We start from the raw sequence: 22366 nt of genomic DNA, 5'->3' as shown, positions 1-22366 counted from the left end.
TGCCACTAACGGCCTTCTATGTGGGCCTGCTATCTCCATTGAAATTTTTATTTTATTTTTCTCCCCAGGATAGTTTTACATATGCTTCTTCTAAGTTCTTTTTTGTAGAAAAGTAGCACAACCTCACTGTGGGTACCGCAGATTGACATGAACACACATTGCCATGATGTATGCTTCATGATACAAATGTTTTCAGACTTGCACCTAATTAGATTGAATCCATTATATGTCGTTAAAGACTAAATTAAGAATAGTGTGTGGTATATTTGGAATCCGGGGCATAAGTTCATATCAGTTGCCCGAAGGCAAAATAGAAGGTGATTTCTTCCCCAGTGGATCAGACTTGCACATTTGCTGACGTCTCCGTGAGTTGCCAGTGGTACATCTGGGAGAATAAAGATTCCTTTTTGCAGCTAATTGTGGCAATAAGGAATCTTTATTTTCAGATGCTGGCTGCAAATTATAATAGAGCCTTGAGGGGGAATTTTAGCAAAGCTCGGCGAAAAAAAAATTGAGCTATAGCACCAGCCAATCGGCTTCTGCCTTACATTTGACAGGCTGTGTTTGAAAAATGACAGGAGCATATTGGTTGGTACATTCTCTCACAATTTTATTGATCTCCAAGCTTTGATTAAACCCCCCTGCCCCCCCCCCCAAAAAAAATAAAACCCCTTAAATATTTTCTTATAATTGGAGCATTTCTTTAAAACAACTTGTGCTCGCCTTTCTTCCTTCATTTAAGACACCACAGCAGACTTGTAGCTGCAAAAGGTGGTTTGTGAACTTGGACAGCAGTCACTGTAGCAAATCGCTCATTTTATAGTGGAGACAGATTTGTCCTAGTTCAGCAGTCCACCTCGGCCTTTCTTTCTTGGTGCACCTTTTGACAGCTGGAGCCCGGCACCCAGTGCCTCCCAATGTCTCTGGGAGTTACGCCACTGTTTAGAATTCAGCTGACCACTCCTGACCATTTTAGACTGTACTTCAGTAAAGCATTTGATTAGTAAATGAAAAACTCCATGGATGGAGATTCTTCCATTCGTAACATATACACACCTATGGAAACTGGTATTTTTAAAAATACCTAGATCACCTCTTAAATTTGTTTTTCTGCTCCCCACATCACTAAATGAGGTTAATGAATGTAGTACTTAATTTTCAATATTGAAAGCTATTGAATAATTTATACCATTGCAGTGGTGGCTTTCAATATTCAACACTATCAAAGTTTAATGAATTAACCACATCCTTGTTTCCACATCTCGGCAAACAGGCAATAAAATGTGGATATATATTTTTTTTTTTTTCCTTTTTCACTTGTGGTTTTCTAAACGAAATCTCATGTGTTGTGCTAACCGTTGCCAATGACTATACTTGTCCAAGTTCTACCAACCCTGAGGTTACTTACCTTGAAGCTCATTTAAATATTTTTAGTTGTCTCCACATGAAATGTACAGTGTTGCGTGCAATACAAGGTTCGTCCCTGTTCCTAGCCTACATTAGTAAATTAAATTACTCAGCTCTTTAATTTTTCTATGAAAAGGAGAAACATTTGTAGTAAAAGCCATTTTGACATGTTTAAGAATTCACACATTAAAAACCTGGAACCCCAAATGCAATAGCACAAAAAGCTGCATTGCATCACAAAATCACACTGCCTTTTAAACCGCTTTAGAAGTTAACTTTTCTTTACCATACATGGAGACATGGGATGAGGTTCAATTCTTATTGTGGGTCCCTGCGCCCGCTGGCAACTATTCAAATATTGCTGCCGATGGGTGCGGTAACTAGGGGTGGCAAGCTGAAATGTGTTAAAGTGACCCGTTTGGGCACCCAAGTGGACCTTTTGCGCCGCGCCCTTTCGTTTAGTCTGGTTTTGACACTTTTTTTTTTTTTTTAAGCTGGAGATCGGGCACGATTCAACTACACCAGTTTTGTTTAACAGCTCTTCCTGATGACTATTATTTAAGATTGGACGCTATTTTAGATTTTGCAGCCTCTTCCTGGACACACTTTGGTGTTTTCCATAGCTGCTCCTAACATCTGTCTGTCTTACAGTGTTTGATAAGTACATGACCATCTCTGGATATCAGGTAGAAGAGAGTATTGACCGGGAAACATCTGGCCACCTAGAAAAGCTACTTCTTGCCATAGGTAAGCATCAGGAATTTGTGCTCCTTCCATTGCAAAGACAGATGGTGGTACATTTAATAATGAGATTTATGTATGAAAATCATTCTTCCAAGTAATTTTCTTTCCTGTTCATGTCGTTATGGTGTTCATTTTTCTCAGGTAATACAGTCTAAAATAAGTCATTCTTTAATGTGTAGATTCTCTGATGTGTAGTACAGTATGGTAAAGGCAAAGTATTATTTATGTAGAAAGATAAGGGTGTATGTAAGTACAACTACTTGACAGCACCGGTATACTATATTTAAAAAAAGGTTATGTTTGTTTAAAGCGTTTGTAGCACACAGTCCCTTTTGCCACAAAGGAGACGGGTGTTTAGTTAATAAAACATAGGGAAGTTAGTTATGTGAAAGATTAAATGTGTGTTTTACCTGATTGTTGGAAATGCTGTGTCTCCCTGCAGGATGGCAGCCTTTGTCTTAAATACCTGTGTAGCTAGCTTTCTTTGGTTTGCCTGTCAATCTGGGAAGGGGAGGAGGAATCTGGGGTGCAGGTCATTTGTCAGTATGACCAATGCCAGATAATGACCAGTTACTATGGAGTAGAACTCTGTTAAGGCGCATAAACATTTTCTGTGTGATGTGGATTATATAGTCCATATTGCACAGAAACATAGTGCATATCACAGCGTGTGAATAAGCTTGCGATGTCTGTGTGGTCCTGCGGGATCTGCATCGCAAGAAAATATAGTGTGTGCAGACAGGGCTGATATAGACTATATTGTGCCCGGAGGCATGTAGTCAGTATTGGCCACGACACCCCGTCACACTGTGTGTATGCACCTTTTGTGTGTGACAGGGCTGTGAATATTCTGCTCCGTGAAAAGTTAGTGTTTTTTGTGATCATCCAGAATGAAATAAAACAGTGGTGAAGGAGTCCAGAATTGGAGTGCATGCTTCCACTATAAGGCTACTTTACCACAGGTGGTGTCAGTGCATGGGGTGTTAAGGGAAGTTAGTTTCCGCTCCCCAGCCCATAAAGAAGCTACAATGGAGGAAATTCTGAAATTGCTCGTGAGCTGGCAGCGGTTCTAACATCAAACGTCAGCTGGGTCCTAAGGAGGAGCCCAGGCTTGAGAAAATGTTAGCTGATGTTGACATAGAATGCATGCTTCCACTAGAACATTGCTTGACCACACATTTTTTTAACTATGAATATTTGCTACATGTTCATAAACACTTCAGTGTTTCCCTCATCTAAACATTTTAAGGATTTCGGTAACTATATATATATATATATATATATATATATTTATTTATTTATTTATTTATTTAGTGAAGAGTGTCCGAAGTGTTCCTGGATATTTTGCAGAAACGCTGTACCACGCAATGAAGGCAAGTACAGTAGTTAACCTTCAGCTGACTGTTTGCCTTTTGTTGTTAACGTATAACTCACTCTGTGTATGGAACAGAGTAACTGTGATATGTCTAGGAGATTACAACACTCTATACACACTTTGGTGTTGTGTCTGGCGGTCACAATACCTCCCCCTACATCCTGCCCCCTCAAGCCTCAACGGCAAGGCGCTTGCCTCCCCCAGCAGCATTCCACTGCCGGGATACTGGCGTCGGTATGGTGACCCTACCAGTCATGCATACCACACCCGTTAAGATCATCTTCTGAGTTGCTGCATGTCATCTGCACTCTAGTACCCTGTTTCATGTAGTATCTAGCTGCTAGAAACGTAACTAATACTGAGGAGATATAAAGGGAACATCCGCTATCTGCAATACACTTGCCCACTATGGCAGTGATCATTTCCATGAATGCCAATGACCTGCAACAATGTCTGTGTTAGTCTGTCATCTGTTCTTCTTACCGTGTGCTATATGGAACTGCACATACTCAAAAGATACATATCCTTGAGAAATACAACAGGGTTCATGTACTGTCATTTTTATTTTTACTGAATATGTTCTGTTCTATTATCAAACATGCAGAGGAAGATTGTGGTATAAAATTTACTGTAACCAGTACATGCAAAGGCATCAGAAGGCGGTGCAGACATCACCTTGATGTCGCGTATCCAATGGATGACGCCAACATTAGCAAATGCAGAATTTCTAGAGCGGGGTTTCCAAATGCAGTCCACAATCTCTCCCACATTGCAGCAAGTGCAGGAGTCTGGGGGAGTGGCAGAAGAACCTGGTAACGACTCTGTACATTAATGTGAACATTGTTCTATTTATTTACTGTATGGACTACAGTATTAATATTTAACACTATAGATCAGGGGTGGGGAACATCCGGATCAGGCCCGCACAGCCTCTTTATCCGGCCTGGCGGCCAGTGCTGCAGCTGCTGCTATGTGAGGTGAGGAGAATGCAGCGCGGGGGGGTTTAGGGCAAATGCCGTCTCTTCTGCAGTAATAGGGAACCGGGTGCTGTACTGTGGCATTCTCATGAGGAGGAGCTGGCAGTGTGCAGGCAGTCTCCGGGGGAGCCCAGCATTTCTGTGGAACGGGTGGAAGTGTGACTAAATTCCATTCTGGACTTTAGACCTGATCGCACGCAGGCGTTTTTTGCAGTGCTGCGATCAGGTAGTTGATGTGCAGGGGTGCGAATGCTTGTGCAGAGAGCTGTCTCTGCACAGCTCAGGACTGCGATGATCCGTCCAGGAGCTGATGTCAGGAATCCTCCCTCCAAACGGCTGGCCACGCAGGGGTTTTTCCGGACACACTCTAGAAATGGTCAATTGACACCCACAAACTGCTTCTTCCCGTCAATCTTCTTGCGATCACCGGTGCGATCGCTTTCTTTGTAAAATCTGTCGCTGTCCGGCCATCCCAGTCACCGGCGGCTGACGTGCCTGTGTATTGCGGAGCATACGTATTCGCAGTTCCTACCCGACCGCACCGCTGCAAAAAAGCTAGCGTGCAATCTGGTCTAAATGACCCGCTTTATTAGCATTGTGCGCCATTTTCTTTGTTTTAAAAAGAAGAAAAAAAACCTCAAAAGGAGTAAGATTCTTTGTATTTTTTTTTTAAAGTTTTTATGCAAGCATGATTGTCATCCTCCAGAATACAGTAGTCCATTTCATTAACTATGAGAAGTAACACTTGATTGTAAACTTCTTAGCTATTTTTAAATTTGTGCAAGCCACACACGCGCGCGCGCACACACACACACACACACACACACACACACACACACACACACACACACACACACACACACACACACACGTGATAAAAATATAGGAATTGATGTTGCTCTTAAATGGCTTTGTTTCTGGGTGAGATGTATCAAATCTTGGAGAGAGCTAAAGTAGCAGCCACTTGGCTCCTAACTGACCTCTTTCAAATACAGTCTGTAACATGACAGACAGAAGCTGATTGGTTGGCACTTTCTCTCTTCACTTTATTGCTCTTCAATGTTTGAAATATGTGCCCCTATGTAATGTAAGCAGATCACTCACTCTGTCATTATCAAACACAAGGTTATATATACTGTGCTGCAGCTTGTTAAAGTCACAGATCAGTGGCAACTGAAATAAATGGTAAACCAGACTAGTTTACTATTTAAGCCATAATTCAAAGCTGTATTTGACTGAGTTAGTAAATAGTGTTAAATGCAATTGGAAGGTGACTGTTTTAGGGCGGCACAAACAGGAACCACTAGGCTAAGTGATCAGGCTGCTTCAGTCTGCAGAATCCAGTATTATAATAGGGCTGTTGAATTTCTATTTCTATTACAGATATTATTGTTATCTAATGAACAATGTTCTCTTAATTTTGCTATGTACAGGGAGCTGGCACTGATGATTGTACATTGATAAGAGTCATGGTTTCACGCAGTGAAGTTGATTTGCTTGATGTAAGGAAAGAATACCGAAAGCATTATGGAAAATCTCTGCTTCAAGCAATTAAGGTAAAATAAATAAATGAGGGTTATTTAATTCTTATGACCATACATTCGTATGACTAGGTGCGAGTTGTACTACGATCCTCCCCTCCACCCCACCTCCAGGCGCCGGGTATGCAATAGATTGTATGGTGCTTTAGCACCGTATGTTCTATTGTACTTCCGCAATTGCTGGCGGCCAGGATCGGCTGATCGTATGTGCAGCACATGTGATCAGTTGATGCGATGTAGAACCCATGGGGCTGTGCGTCGCATCGTATTCGCACCCAAAACATGCACAATGTGATGGGTCGAATGACAAGGTATCATGTATTCATACACTTTATCGACCTAGTGTATGGTCCGCATTAATATCTCGCATAGATAGATAAATCACACACACACACGTTAAAATATTTATTACAAGCTGCTCCGGTGAAATCCTCCTACGTGTACTGCCCTGCAAGCGGCAGCACTCAGACTGGTTTCAGCAGATAAACAGGTAAAGTGCAAAAAGTGTCTTTAATTCATTCCAACATTTTGGGGCTGTGTCGCCCCTTTTTCTTTGCCTCATCTTGAAAAAGGGGCGACACGGCCCTGAAAGGTTGGAATGAATTAAAGATACTTTTTACACTTTACCTGTTTATCTGCTGAAACTAGTCTCTGAGTGCCGCCGCTTGCAGGGCAGTATGTGTGTGTGTATATTATAATAAAAATCTCTTTCCATTATTTTATGTATTGATAGATATGTTATTAAATGAGATGCTCCTTGCCTCAATGTTTAGTATGCCGTCGACTGCTAGATGGCACCCGACTGAGCAATTGAAAGCTTTTGTTAGGATGCGCACAGTCGCCGGCACTGACATCACTTATGATGATCCATCATTTTGATATTCTTGCAACGTGTGTGTGTGTGTGTGTGTATATCTTGGTACAGAGGACAACAAGCACAGCTGCAGGGTGCTTTCCCAGTGCAGTAACATATTCCATGAATCCCCTGTTTGACGCTATAGCTCCACCGGAGAAAGAATTGGCGGCACTCCTGACTCTTTTTTTTTTTTTTTTTTGTGATGTATTGTTCAATCAAAATCCATAAATGTCAATGTTTCACGATCCGTAGACCTTTTCTGCAGGGCTAGTGAAAAGTAATGATGGAAAAGGTCCACAGACCTTGACACGTTGACTGTATTTGTGGATTTTGATTTTACAAAACATTACTTAGAATTGACGGCACTCCTGACTGTTTGTTTCTTTTTTTTTTTTTTGCACTCTGCATCTAAGAAGGTGAAATTTCACTGTCTTGATTTTGTACATTGCCACTGGAAGTTTTGGATCTTTTTGACTGGTAGAAAAGATGCAGTGCCTCCTCTCAGCTGACCTGCCGCTGGGTTAGGATAACTATCTAGCATGCCTGTTTTGTGATGTTGGTACCCCTTTCCTTTGTGACATTGGCATACTCTACCATTGTTGTGTGTCACAGATCCTTGACAAACTGTAGACCTGCAAATCCACCAGTCACCACACACCACAGCGCACATTTCCCAGTTTTACAAGGTGTAGGCTTCCTTTGGAGGGAAGGTTCTACAAACCTGCTTTGCTTTTCTATTTTGTATTTAATTTGAAGAAGACCTAGTCTTGTACAAACTTCCCATAAACACAGATGGGCATAATTTAATCAAACCCATTCTGCTTGTCCCTTTTTAAGATCAGTGTGTTACTGTATCTTACGGTGATTTTCATCTCCACAGGGCGATACATCTGGCGACTACAGGAACACCCTCCTTCTTGTATGTGGAGGCGACGATGAGTAATATATCAGCTGAAAAGAAGTAAATCTGCTTTGTGCAATGTCTGTATATGCTACTAGAGCGATTTACTAGATGCTAATTGCTTTGTTACTCACATACTCATGGTAAATAGAAGTGTCCACTTTAAGAGGTTACTTGTAAGTTACAACCATATTGCTGGTGCTATTATATATTTTGACCAATTCATAGGCACAGTGTTTAGATGTACCTTTTTGTCTTCTAATCACATTGAATTTGCATTGAAGCCAGTAGCTGCCATTTCAAACTCTCTGAAGTTCCTCATGTTATAATCTCTACTTTATTTGTCCATTGTCTGTATTTGTCTCTTGACTGAAAATATTGTGTAGTTTTGTACCTACCATTTACTACTCTCAGTAGAAGATCACCTATATAGTGTTGGTGGTTGCACAATCAAAATACAGTCTTTTCATGTCTGTGAAATAATGTAAGTAAATGTAGTAAGCATTCTTATGTCACAAGTAATAAACTTCAGTATTTCAAATGACTTAACATTTCATTTTGTTTTAATGAGTGGTTGGTGTACTAGTTGCTAGGATACTGCCCATAGTAGGAGAGTAATCTACTTTCTATTACAGGAGAAACATCGGGTTTTGCGTACTTTTTTTTTTCTTTTTCTTTTTTTCTTTTTCTCTGTTTCACCTTTTTTGTTTCAAATTTTTTTTTTTTACAGGTTATTAATTTAGGATCACCAGTTAAAAAACAAAACAGTTTTTCCTCCCTAAAACACACTGGTTCAGTGAAACCTGTGTTTTCTTGAGAAACGGCCCCATCTTCGCTTGAAAATGGGTCTGTTTCTGGGGATTTAGTTTCGCTTGCTCGAGGCAGTTGAAACAAAATCCCAGATAACCGCGGCGACTTGCAGTGTCCCATGCCCGCTGCAGCAGCAGAATGGGACTGCAGTGAGTATGCCGTGGCCCAGGAGCCAGCACTCAGCGCTGGGACCCCTGGCGGGGAAGCCGGGGCAGCGCCATGATCCGCACCCCATCCTCTTTCCACGGCAGCAGTCATGTGGGGGGTGTGGGGGGGGGGGGGGAAGCTAGAGGTGCAGCGCTGCACTGTGAGCTGTCAGGAGCCAGCACCCGGTGCAGTAAGAAAACCCTCATAAGCCACAGCTCGTGCCGGCTTATATGGGCTAATAGGATACCCCTGGGCGATATCATTACCCGCAGTAATGTACCGCAGGTAATTATATATCCCACTATGTGTTGTAAGCAAGGATTGTATAACTATAGCATGATTTCCAGCCATTACCAAAGCACTCACAACTACTTTGGATTGATCACTTTCTACTAATTGTCTCTTGGCTCTGAATAAGGGTTTGTTGTAATATGTAAGACTCAATGGTATAATTTAGCTGTTAAAATAATCTTTTACATTAAGCTGCAGAGTGACAATTTATGCCTGTGTGTGCATTAGATTGCCTCCTGAATTCACAGACCTAGGAAGAAAAAATTCACTCTGCGCTAATGTTTGTTACCAGGCTTTAAATTGAGTGAAGTCACATGAGGCCATACAATATTTCTGGTATTTTTATTTTATATTTCTATATGTAGGTTCTTTAGAAAGATAAATAACACTATAAAACATCTGCAACAATCATTTTGTATGTGCATTCAATTTATAAACCAGATTATCTCATGTTTAAAATATCAAGCTAATATACTAAGAGGGTGATCAATTCAGCTGCTCTCTGTATTCAGAGCCGGATTAAGGAGGGGGCCCAGGGGGTATGTACCCCAGGCCCCCCTTTCTAAAAGGGCCCCCGCTGCCTCATCTGCCACAGATCGGATCTGTGTTACCGATCCGACCTGCAGCACTGCGCTCCAGGACCCCGCGTCGTCTCATAGGTTGCCCTGGCAACCTAACAGAGGTGGCGCCGGCGTTGCGTGAAGGACAGGACATCTGAGCGACTGCTCAGCTGTCCAATGGCGTGATGTAGCCAGTCAGTGGCTGGGCGCGCAGGCTGCACGGAAGAAGTGGAGCCAGCACTCGCTCTCCTGTATCACCAGCAGCCGTGCACGAAGTAAGCTGGCTCAGGCTGTATTTTTTTTTTCTTTAATCCTGCTGCTACTCTGTTAAATTGTTGGGTCTGTCAGACACACATCTACATAGATATATATAGATATAGAGATAGATATATATATATATATATATATATATATATATATATATATATATATATATATATATATATATATATATATATATATATAGATATATATATATAGATATATATATATAGATATATATATATAGATATATATATATAGATATATATAGATATATATATATATATATATATATATATATATATATATATATATATATATATATATATATATATATATATTCCCAATGGTGCAGCGCTCCTGGCGTCTAAGTAATACCACTGTTTTAGGCATAAGTTTGGCAATGCTTCAGTGCCCTTTATACGTGTCATGACCTGATGAAAGTGCCACACTAATAAAGGGCAATGAAACGTTGTCAAACTTATGCCTAAAACAGTGGTATTACTTAGATGCCAGGAGTGCTGCACCATCAGGACTATTGTGGATTTATTTGTGAAACTACCCAGCGCAACACCCAGCGGGCACCCGGCGCAGCATTGTTCAGACATCATGCCTTTGATAGATAATAAACTCGTGTGTGTGTACGTATATTAGAATCCGCTCATCACTAATATATATATATATATATTTGGTATTGTGTGACCGGTGATTTGGAGACCGCCGGTCACCATACCGACCCTGGGATCTCTGCATTTAGATGCCCGGCGGGCTCGTGGTGAGCTGCGCTGAGCTTGCCACACGTTCTGTTCCCCCTCTACAGGTGGGAGTGAGTGTAGTCCCTGCTTGTCGGTATGCTGACTGTAGGGATTGTGAGGGGGGCAGAAAGTAGCCGTCGGTATTGTTGCCGCCGGTCATATAACTACATCATTTATATATAATATGTATATGTATATATGTGTATATATATATATATATATATATATATATATATATATATATATATATATATATATATATATATATATATAATATATATAATTTTGCTCTCCCTGCCTCTACGTTAGGGGCACCCCTGTTTGAAGTGCCCCGGGCCCCCCATAGCCTTAATCTGGCTCTGTCTGTATTAAAATATTTATAAAAGCAGGTATTTGCTGCATATAGTTCTAAGTAAGCATAAGGTGTATGCAGTTTAGATGCTAATATTACAAATTCAATAGTAATATTGCTAGTTTAATATTACTATTCCTTGAATCCGAACCCTCAGTTTGTACAAGGGTGTCAAGAATAGAAACTCACTGCAGATGAGTATGATACAAAGTCTCAATTCCAGCTGCATGTAACAATGTGAGTACTTGTGCGTTACAATATAATGAATGCATGTGCGAGTCATACATATCTGACCTACGATGAGCTTATATACCGAGTACCCCAGCTGGTGGCTTATACCAGATTGGGAAGGAGCTGACTAGGAGGCAAATGGAGACATCCGTTTTATTGACTTTCAGCACTACATAACTCATAAATCTGCTGCTGGAACTTGTCAAACTTTTCAGATGGACATTTACATAACCAGATGAACATGGAAATGTTTAAATAAAGAAAAACCTATTAGCAGATTACTGTCCATGTTCTAGCCTGGTACAGCAAGTGTAGTGTACCATGTATCATTATAAACAGTGATACAATTATCATACAATAACACTGTGAAAATATAGGCAATTGTCAAATGGTTATAAGGATAGAGGTAGTTGGAAAAGAATAGTGGGTAGTAGTAATAAATTACTAAAGCGTAATTTACTAAGCGTCTGTTTTTTAGGTTTTCTTATGGTTTTGCGGAATTACTTGATAAATTACTTGATAAATCAAAATAACAATGTCCAATACCAGAAGCTGAATTTTAAAGCTTTACTTGGTCAGCAAACGTTACAGCAGCCCTTGACTCATCAAGAATATAGACCTCATGAAGGTCTCATCACAAAGTTGCGTAACATACAGAATTAAGGCTCAGTATTTTAGTCTCGGGTTCTGTAAAATCACTTCGGTCCAAATTCTAAGAAACAAATAGATGACATCGCTTAGTCATAAGTCCCAATCTTCATTTGTCATCGATAGCCAGCTCTTCCGACACATCCATTATGGAATGGGCCTTTACTGAATGTGGTAACTGCAATCCAGCCGTAACATACGCCTGCTGAATAGTGTTACAGATCCAGCGAGCAATAGTCTGCTTTGAAGCAGGCGCGCCAATCTTGTTGGCTGCATACAAAACAAACCGAGCCTCTGTTTTCCTAATTCTAGCCGTCCTGGCTACATAAATCTTTAAGGCCCTGACTACATCCAGGGACCTGGAATCCTCCAAGTCACTCGTAGCCACAGGCACCACAATAGGTTGGTTTATATGGAATGAAGAAACCACCTTAGGTAAAAATTGAGGATAGTCAGCTCTTCCGACACGTCCATTATGATTGGTTAAAAGTCTGTTTATTCTGAGAAGCCTGTCTCATAGTCCAGCCTCTCTTAGCTGCATACAAGTTCTTGGGGTGATCAACCTTGGGCCCCTCGATACAATCAGACATTCGTGAGAAGTATGCCAATGTGCTCGGCACAACAGGGTGGAGTGGTCTGCAGATTAGGCCTCAAGTGTTGGCACAAAAAAGTATTGCTGATTCACCAGACCATGCATTAAGCACAGATCTGCGGGTCATCTCGGAAGATGTAAACATTTTATTCTTAACTGCTGCAAACATAATATTTCTAATAACTATATGATTTTATAAGCTTCACACTCCTTATTCTAATTTATATTACCTTATACTAACTTATACAAATGCCATATACTAAAGATTGGCCATCCATAATCCTGAATTTTTTGCATTGCATGATTAAGTACTATTCACAAATCAGATACCATAATTACTAAAGACATTTGGACTTGCAGGATAAAGGAAGGGATATCAATTTTGAAGTGGTATCTGGCAATATAAAATACAAACATTTATGTATAGCCAAGTTCATATAATTTCATCTACATACTGAAGCACAAACCGAAAACCAACAGCTCCCCATCGATGGGTTTTAACATTACAAGTATAGAAACCAGGAATTTACGAAAGCGCCAGCTTTAGAAACTAGCAAAAAAAAATCTGACAAACATTTTCAAACAAATCAAGTGGTTCGGATGGACGACGTAGCTTCAAACGCATGTTTGTGCCATCTGGTCCAATCTGAACGAAGGAATAATAAGTTTTTAAACCTACCGGTAAATCTATTTCTCCTAGTCCGTAGAGGATGCTGGGGACTCCGTAAGGACCATGGGGTATAGACAGGCTCCGCAGAAGACATAGACACCTATAAAGAACTTTTAGTATGGGTGTGCACTGGCTCCTCCCTCTTTGCCCCTCCTCCAGACCTCAGCTAGAGAACTGTGCCCAGAGGAGATGGACAATACGAGGAAAGGATTTTGTAAATCTAAGGGCAAGATTCATACCAGCCCACACCAATCATACCATATAACCTGGAATACACATAACCAGTTAACAGTGAACAAACGGCAACGGTCCAAGACCGATTCCAACTGTACCATAACCCTTATGTAAGCAATAACCATATACAAGTCTTGCAGATTTTCCGCACTGGGACGGGCGCCCAGCATCCTCTACGGACTAGGAGAAATAGATTTACCGGTAGGTTTAAAATCTTAATTTCTCTAACGTCCTAGTGGATGCTGGGGACTCCGAAAGGACCATGGGGAAATAGCGGCTCCGCAGGAGACTGGGCACAAAAGTAAAAGCTTTAGGACTACCTGGTGTGCACTGGCCCCTCCCCCTATGACCCTCCTCCAAGCCTCGGTTAGATTTTTGTGCCCGAACGAGAAGGGTGCATACTAAGGGGCTCTCCTGAGCTGCTTAGAGAAAGTTTAAAGTAGGTTTTTTATTTTCAGTGAGACCTGCTGGCAACAGGCTCACTGCACCGAGGGACTAAGGGGAGAAGAAGCGAACTCACCTGCGTGCAGAGTGGATTGGGCTTCTTAGGCTACTGGACATTAGCTCCAGAGGGACGATCACAGGCCCAGCCATGGATGGGTCCCAGAGCCGCGCCGCCGGCCCCCTTACAGAGCCAGAAGACTGAAGAGGTCCGGAAAATCGGCGGCAGAAGACGTCCTGTCTTCAATAAGGTAGCGCACAGCACCGCAGCTGTGCGCCATTGCTCTCGGCACACTTCACACTCCGGTCACTGAGGGTGCAGGGCGCTGGGGGGGGGCGCCCTGAGACGCAATAAAAACACCTTTTTTGGCAAAAAATACATCACATATAGCTCCTGGGCTATATGGATGCATTTAACCCCTGCCAATTTTTCCATAAAAAAGCGGGAGAAAGGCCGCCGAGAAGGGGGCGGAGCCTATCTCCTCAGCACACTGGCGCCATTTTTTCCTCACAGCTCCGTTGGAGGAAGGCTCCCTGACTCTCCCCTGCAGTCCTGAACTACAGAAACCGGGTAAAACAAGAGAGGGGGGGCACTAATTTGGCAGATAAATATATACAGCAGCTATATCAGGGAAAAACACTTATATAAGGTTATCCCTATATATATATATATATATATATATATATATATATATATATATAGCGCTCTGGTGTGTGCTGGCAAACTCTCCCTCTGTCTCCCCAAAGGGCTAGTGGGGTCCTGTCCTCTGTCAGAGCATTCCCTGTGTGTGTGCTGTGTCGGTACGTTGTGTCGACATGGATGAGGAGGAAAATGGTGTGGAGGCGGAGCAATTGCCTGTGTTAGTGATGTCACCCCCTAGGGAGTCAACACCTGACTGGATGGTCTTATGGAAAGAATTACGTGATAGTGTCAGCACTTTACAAAAGACTGTTGACTACATGAGACAGCCGGCAAATCAGTTAATACCTGTACAGGCGTCTCAAACACCGTCAGGGGCTCTAAAACGCCCGTTACCTCAGGTCGATACAGACACTGACACGGACACTGACTCCAGTGTCGACGGTGAGGAAACAAACGTATTTTCCAGTAGGGCCACACGTTACATGATCACGGCAATGAAGGAGGTTTTGAACATTTCTGATACTACAAGTACCACAAAAAAGGGTATTATGTGGGGTGTGAAAAAAAAACTACCCGTAGTTTTTCCTGAATCAGATGAATTAAATGAGGTGTGTGATGAAGCGTGGGTTTCCCCCGATAAACTGCTAATTTCTAAAAAATTATTGGCATTATACCCTTTCCCGCCAGAGGTTAGGGCACGTTGGGAAACACCCCCTAGGGTAGATAAGGCGCTCACACGCTTATCAAAACAAGTGGCGTTACCGTCTCCTGATACGGCCGCCCTCAAGGAACCAGCTGATAGGAAGCTGGAAAATATCCTAAAAAGTATATACACACATACTGGTATTATACTGCGACCAGCAATCGCCTCAGCCTGGATGTGCAGTGCTGGGGTGGCTTGGTCGGATTCCCTGACTGAAAATATTGATACCCTGGACAGGGACAATATATATTATTGACTATAGAGCATTTAAAGGATGCATTTCTATATATGCGAGATGCACAGAGGGATATTTGCACTCTGGCATCAAGAGTAAGTGCGATGTCCATTTCTGCCAGAAGAGGGTTATGGACGCGACAGTGGTCAGGTGATGCGGATTCCAAACGGCATATGGAAGTATTGCCGTATAAAGGGGAGGAGTTATTTGGGGTCGGTCTATCGGACCTGGTGGCCACGGCAACGGCTGGGAAATCCACCTTTTTACCCCAGGTCACCTCTCAGCAGAAAAAGATACCGTCTTTTCAGGCTCAGTCCTTTCGTCCCCATAAGGGCAAGCGGGCAAAAGACCACTCCTATCTGCCCCGGGGGCAGAGGAAGGGGAAAGACTGCAGCAGACAGCCTCTTCCCACGAACAGAAGCCCTCCCCCGCTTCTGCCAAGTCCTCAGCATGACGCTGGGGCCTTACAAGCGGACTCAGGCACGGTGGGGGCCCGTCTCAAGAATTTCAGCGCGCAGTGGGCTCACTCGCAAGTGGACCCCTGGATCCTGCAGGTAGTATCTCAGGGGTACAAATTGGAATTCGAGACGTCTCCCCCTCGCCGGTTCCTGAAGTCTGCTTTACCAACGTCTCCCCCCGACAGGGAGGCGGTATTGGAAGCCATTCACAAGCTGTATTCCCAGCAGGTGATAATCAAGGTGCCCCTCCTACAACAGGGAAAGGGGTATTATTCCACGCTGTTTGTGGTACCGAAGCCGGACGGCTCGGTGAGACCCATTTTAAATCTGAAATCCTTGAACACTTACATAAAAAGGTTCAAGTTCAAGATGGAGTCACTCAGAGCAGTGATAGCGAACCTGGAAGAAGGGGACTATATGGTGTCTCTGGACATCAAGGATGCTTACCTCCATGTCCCAATTTGCCCTTCTCACCAAGGGTACCTCAGGTTTGTGGTACAGAACTGTCACTATCAGTTTCAGACGCTGCCGTTTGGATTGTCCACGGCACCCCGGGTCTTTACCAAGGTAATGGCCGAAATGATGATTCTTCTTCGAAGAAAAGGCGTCTTAATTATCCGTTACTTGGACGATCTCCTGATAAGGGCAAGGTCCAGAGAACAGTTAGAGGTCGGAGTAGCACTATCTCAAGTAGTACTACGACAGCACGGATGGATTCTAAATATTCCAAAATCGCAGCTGATTCCGACGACACGTCTGCTGTTCCTAGGGATGATTCTGGACACAGTACAGAAAAAGGTGTTTCTCCCGGAGGAGAAAGCCAGGGAGTTATCCGACCTAGTCAGGAACCTCCTAAGACCAGGCCAAGTGTCAGTGCATCAATGCACAAGGGTCCTGGGAAAGATGGTGGCTTCTTACGAAGCGATTCCATTCGGCAGATTCCACGCAAGAACTTTTCAGTGGGATCTGCTGGACAAATGGTCCGGATCGCATCTTCAAATGCATCAGCGGATAACCCTGTCGCCAAGGACAAGGGTGTCTCTCCTGTGGTGGTTACAGAGTGCTCATCTCCTAGAGGGCCGCAGATTCGGCATTCAGGATTGGGTCCTGGTGACCACGGATGCCAGCCTGAGAGGCTGGGGAGCAGTCACACAGGGAAGAAATTTCCAGGGCTTGCGGTCAAGCATGGAAACGTCACTTCACATAAATATCCTGGAACTAAGGGCCATTTACAATGCCCTAAGTCAGGCAAGACCTCTGCTTCAGGGTCAGCCGGTGTTGATCCAGTCGGACAACATCACGGCAGTCGCCCACGTAAACAGACAGGGCGGCACAAGAAGCAGGAGGGCAATGACGGAAGTTGCAAGGATTCTTCGCTGGGCGGAAAATCATGTGATAGCACTGTCAGCAGTGTTCATTCCGGGAGTGGACAACTGGGAAGCAGACTTCCTCAGCAGACACGATCTTCACCCGGGGGAGTGGGGACTTCACCCAGAAGTCTTCCACATGATTGTGAACCGTTGGGAAAAACCAAAGGTGGACATGATGGCGTCCCGCCTCAACAAAAAACTGGACAGATATTGCGCCAGGTCAAGGGACCCTCAGGCAATAGCTGTGGACGCTCTGGTAACACCGTGGGTGTACCAGTCAGTATATGTGTTCCCTCCTCTGCCTCTCATACCCAAGGTACTGAGAATCATAAGAAGGAGAGGTGTAAAGACTATACTCGTGGCTCCGGATTGGCCAAGAAGGACTTGGTACCCGGAAATTCAAGAGATGCGCACGGAAGACCCGTGGCCTCTACCTCTAAGAAAGGACCTGCTCCAGCAGGGACCATGTCTGTTCCAAGACTTACCGCGGCTGCGTTTGACGGCATGGCGGTTGAACGCCGGATCCTGAAGGAAAAAGGCATTCCGGATGAAGTTATCCCTACCCTGATCAAAGCCAGGAAGGATGTAACTGTGCAACATTATCACCGTATTTGGCGTAAATATGTTGCGTGGTGTGAGGCCAGGAAGGCCCCTACAGAGGAATTTCAACTGGGTCGATTCCTGCATTTCCTGCAAACAGGACTGTCTATGGGCCTCAAATTAGGGTCCATTAAGGTTCAAATTTCGGCCCTGTCAATATTCTTCCAAAAAGAACTAGCTTCAGTTCCTGAAGTTCAGACGTTTGTCAAGGGGGTACTGCATATACAGCCTCCTTTTGTGCCTCCAGTGGCACCTTGGGATCTCAATGTAGTTTTGGGATTCCTAAAATCACATTGGTTTGAACCACTCACCACTGTGGACTTAGCATTACCACTTTCCATGTGAGATATTTTGTTAGCCCTGGCTTCAGCCAGGCGTGTATCAGAATTGGCGGCTTTATCCTATAAAAGCCCTTACCTAATTTTTCATACGGACAGGGTAGAATTGAGGACTCGTCCTCAATTTCTCCCTAAGGTGGTTTCAGCATTTCACTTAAACCAGCCTATTGTGGTGCCTGCGGCTACTAGGGACTTGGAGGATTCCAAGTTGCTGGACGTAGTCAGGGCCCTGAAAATATGTTTCCAGGACGGCTGGAGTCAGAAAATCTGACTCGCTGTTTATCCTGTATGCACCCAACAAGCTGGGTGCCCCTGCTTCTAAGCAGACGATTGCTCGTTGGATTTGTAGTACAATTCAGCTTGCACATTCTGTGGCAGGCCTGCCACAGCCAAAATCTGTAAAAGCCCATTCCACACGGAAAGTGGGCTCATCTTGGGCGGCTGCCCGAGCGGTCTCGGCTTTACAACTTTGCCGAGCAGCTACTTGGTCAGGGGCAAATACGTTTGCAAAATTCTACAAATTTGATACCCTGGCTGAGGAGGACCTGGAGTTCTCTCATTCGGTGCTGCAGAGTCATCCGCACTCTCCCGCCCGTTTGGGAGCTTTGGTATAATCCCCATGGTCCTTTCGGAGTCCCCAGCATCCACTAGGACGTTAGAGAAAATAAGAATTTACTTACCGATAATTCTATTTCTCATAGTCCGTAGTGGATGCTGGGCGCCCATCCCAAGTGCGGATTGTCTGCAATACTTGTACATAGTTATTGTTACAAAAATCGGGTTATTATTGTTGTGAGCCATCTTTTCAGAGGCTCCTCTGTTATCATGCTGTTACATGGGTTCAAATCACAAGTTGTACGGTGTGATTGGTGTGGCTGGTATGAGTCTTACCCGGGATTCAAAATCCTTCCTTATTGTGTACGCTCGTCCGGGCACAGTGTCCTAACTGAGGCTTGGAGGAGGGTCATAGGGGGAGGGGCCAGTGAACACCAGGTAGTCCTAAAGCTTTTACTTTTGTGCCCAGTCTCCTGCGGAGCCGTTATTTCCTCATGGTCCTTTCGGAGTCCCCAGCATCCACTACGGACTATGAGAAATAGAATTATCGGTAAGTAAATTCTTATTTTCTCTGACGTCCTAGTGGATGCTGGGTACTCCGTAAGGACCATGGGGAATAGACGGGCTCTGCAGGAGACTGGGCACTCTTTAAAGAAAGATTAGGTACTACATCTGGTGTGCACTGGCCCCTCCTCCAGACCTCAGTTAGAATCTGTGCCCGGCCAGAGCTGGATGCACTTAGTGGGCTCTCCTGAGTTCACTAAAAAAGAAAGTATTTGTTAGGTTTTTTATTTTCAGTGAGATCTGCTGGCAACAGACTCACTGCTACGTGTGACTTAGGGGAGAGAAGCAAACCTACCTGCTTGCAGCTAGCTTGTGATCTAAGGCTACTGGACACCATTAGCTCCAGAGGGATCGAACACAGGGCCCGACCTCGATCGTCCGTTCCCGGAGCCGCGCCGCCGTCCCCCTTGCAGAGCCAGAAGACAGAAGATTCCGGAGAAAATCGGCAGCTGAAGACTCCGGTCTTCAATAAGGTAGCGCACAGCACTGCACCTGTGCACCATTGCTCCCACAGCACACCACACGCTCCAGTCACTGGTAGGTGCTGGGGTGGGGGCGCCCTGGGCTGCAATTAGTATACCTTACTTGGCAAACTGCACATAATACAGTTCTAAACTGTATATGTGCCTAATCCCCCGCCATAAATATTATTAGAAATGCGGGAGAAGCCCGCCGCTGAAGGGGCGGGGCTATCTTCCTCAGCACAGCCAGCGCCATTTTCTCTTCACAGCTCCGCTGGAAGGACGCTCCCCAGGCTCTCCCCTGCAGTATACACTACGGAAAGGGTAAAAAAGAGAGGGTGGGCACAAATTTAGGCGCAAATTGTGATAATAAGCAGCTATTGGGGGGAAAATTCACTGTGTATTAGTGTAAATCCCTCAGTTATATAGCGCTCTGGTGTGTGCTGGCATACTCTCTCTCTGTCTCCCCAAAGGACTTTGTGGGGTCCTGTTCTCAGTCAGCATTCCCTGTGTGTGTGCGGTGTGTCGGTACGGCTGTGTCGACATGTTTGATGAGGACGCTTACGTGGAGGCGGAGCAGGAGCCGATAAGTGTGATGTCGCCCCCTGCGGGGCCGACACCAGAGTGGATGGATATGTGGAAGGTATTAACCGACAATGTCAACTCCTTGCATAAAAGGTTCGATGACGTAACAGCTTTGGGACAGCCGGCATCTCAGCCCGTGCCTGCCCAAGCGTCTCAGAGGCCATCAAGGGCTCAAAAACGCCCGCTACCTCAGATGGCAGACACAGATGTCGACAAGGAGTCTGACTCCAGTGTCGACGAGGATGAGACAAATGTACAATCCACAAGGGCCATCCGATGCATGATTACGGCAATGAAAAATGTGTTGCACATTTCTGACATTAACCCGGTTACCACAAAAAAGGGTATTATGTTTGGGGAGAAAAAGCAGCCAGTGACTTTTCCCCCATCTGATGAGTTAAATGAATTGTGTGAAGAAGTGTGGTGTTCCCCAGATGATAAACTGGTGATTTCTAAGCGGTTACTAATGGCGTACCCTTTCCCGCCAACGGATAGGAAAGGGTACGCCATTATCACGCTTATCAAAAAAGGTGGCACTGCCGTCTCAGGATACGGCCGCCTTAAAGAAGTCTGCAGATAGAAAGCAGGAGGCTATCCTGAAGTCTGTGTATACACACTCAGGTACTATACTGCGACCTGCTATTGCTTCGGCATGGATGTGTAGTGCTGCAGCAGCATGGTCTGATTCCCTGTCAGATAACATTGATTCCCTTGACAGGGATACTATTTTGCTAACCATAGAGCATATTAAAGACGTAGTCTTATATATGATGGATGCACAGAGGGACATTTGCCGGCTGGCATCTAGAATTAATGCAATGTCCATTTCTGCCAGGAGAGTATTATGGACTCGGCAGTGGACAGGTGATGCTGATTCTAAAAGGCACATGGAAGTTTTGCCTTATAAGGGTGAGGAATTGTTTGGGGACGGTCTCTCGGACCTAGTGTCCACAGCAACAGCTGGGAAGTCGACCTTTTTACCTCGGGTTCCCTCACAGCCTAAGAAAGCACCGTATTATCAAGTACAGTCCTTTTGGCCCCAGAAAGGCAAGCGGGTCAGAGGCGCATCCTTTCTGCCCAGAGGCAGGGGTAGAGGGAAAAAGCTGCACCAGACAGCCAGTTCCCAGGAACAAAAATCCTCCCCTGCTTCCACTAAGTCCACCGCATGACGCTGGGGCTCCACAGGTGGAGCCAGGTGCGGTGGTGGCCCGTCTCCGGAACTTCAGCGACCAGTGGGTTCGCTCACAGGTGGATCTCTGGGTTCTACAAGTGGTATCTCAGGGATACAAGCTGGAGTTCGAGACGTCTCCCCCTCGCCGTTACCTCAAATCAGCCTTGCCAGCTACTCCCAAGGAAAGGGAGGTAGTACTGGCGGCAATTCACAAGCTGTACCTCCAGCAGGTGATAATCAAAGTTCCCCTCCTTCAACAGGGACGGGGTTACTATTCCACAATGTTTGTGGTACCGAAACCAGACGGTTCGGTGAGACCCATTCTAAATTTGAAATCCTTGAACACATATAAGGAAGTTCAAGTTCAAAATGGAATTGCTAAGGGCGGTTATTGCAAGCCTGGAAGAGGGGGATTTTATGGTATCACTGGACATCAAGGATGCTTACCTACATGTCCCCATTTACCCACCTCACCAGGAGTACCTCCGATTTGTGGTACAGGACTGCCATTACCAATTCCAGACGTTGCCGTTTGGTCTGTCCACGGCACCGAGGGTATTTACCAAGGTAATGGCCGAAATGATGATACTCCTTCGAAAGAAGGGAGTTATAATTATCCCGTACTTGGACGATCTCCTTATAAAGGCGAGGTCCATGGAGCAGTTGTTGGTCGGAGTAACACTATCTCAGGAAGTGCTACAACAGCACGGCTGGATTCTGAATATCCCAAAGTCGCAGCTGGTTCCTACGACGCGTCTGCTGTTCTTGGGTATGATTCTGGACACAGAACAGAAGAAGGTGTTTCTCCCGGAGGAGAAGGCCAAGGAGTTGTCATCTCTGGTCAGAGACCTCCTGAAACCAAAACAGGTGTCGGTGCATCACTGCACGTG

General features: G+C 44.5%; 1 protein-coding gene across 3 annotated transcripts in view; it reads left to right on the top strand.

Annotated features, from left to right (window-relative positions):
• ANXA5 (annexin A5) overlaps nt 1–22366 on the top strand; it is an 82291-nt gene that overhangs the window by 39311 nt on the left and 20614 nt on the right. Inside the window, exons 10-13 of one of the 3 annotated variants that reach the window (XM_063920247.1) lie at nt 2059–2154; nt 3466–3524; nt 5937–6059; nt 7781–7861. In XM_063920247.1, coding sequence (XP_063776317.1) covers nt 2059–2154; nt 3466–3524; nt 5937–6059; nt 7781–7843 — 341 coding nt within the window. In that variant the 3' untranslated portion in view covers nt 7844–7861. Of the gene's footprint in view, nt 1–2058; nt 2155–3465; nt 3529–5936; nt 6060–7780; nt 8346–22366 lie in introns of those variants that run through there. The other 2 variants (XM_063920246.1, XM_063920248.1) reach the window with 2 other exon arrangements.

Source organism: Pseudophryne corroboree, chromosome 1 (genome assembly GCF_028390025.1).
Source record: "Pseudophryne corroboree isolate aPseCor3 chromosome 1, aPseCor3.hap2, whole genome shotgun sequence".
In the NCBI taxonomy this organism is placed as follows: domain Eukaryota; kingdom Metazoa; phylum Chordata; class Amphibia; order Anura; family Myobatrachidae; genus Pseudophryne; species Pseudophryne corroboree.
The sequence above is the reverse complement of the archived record's forward strand: the minus strand, read 5'-3'. Positions and strand labels throughout refer to the sequence as shown.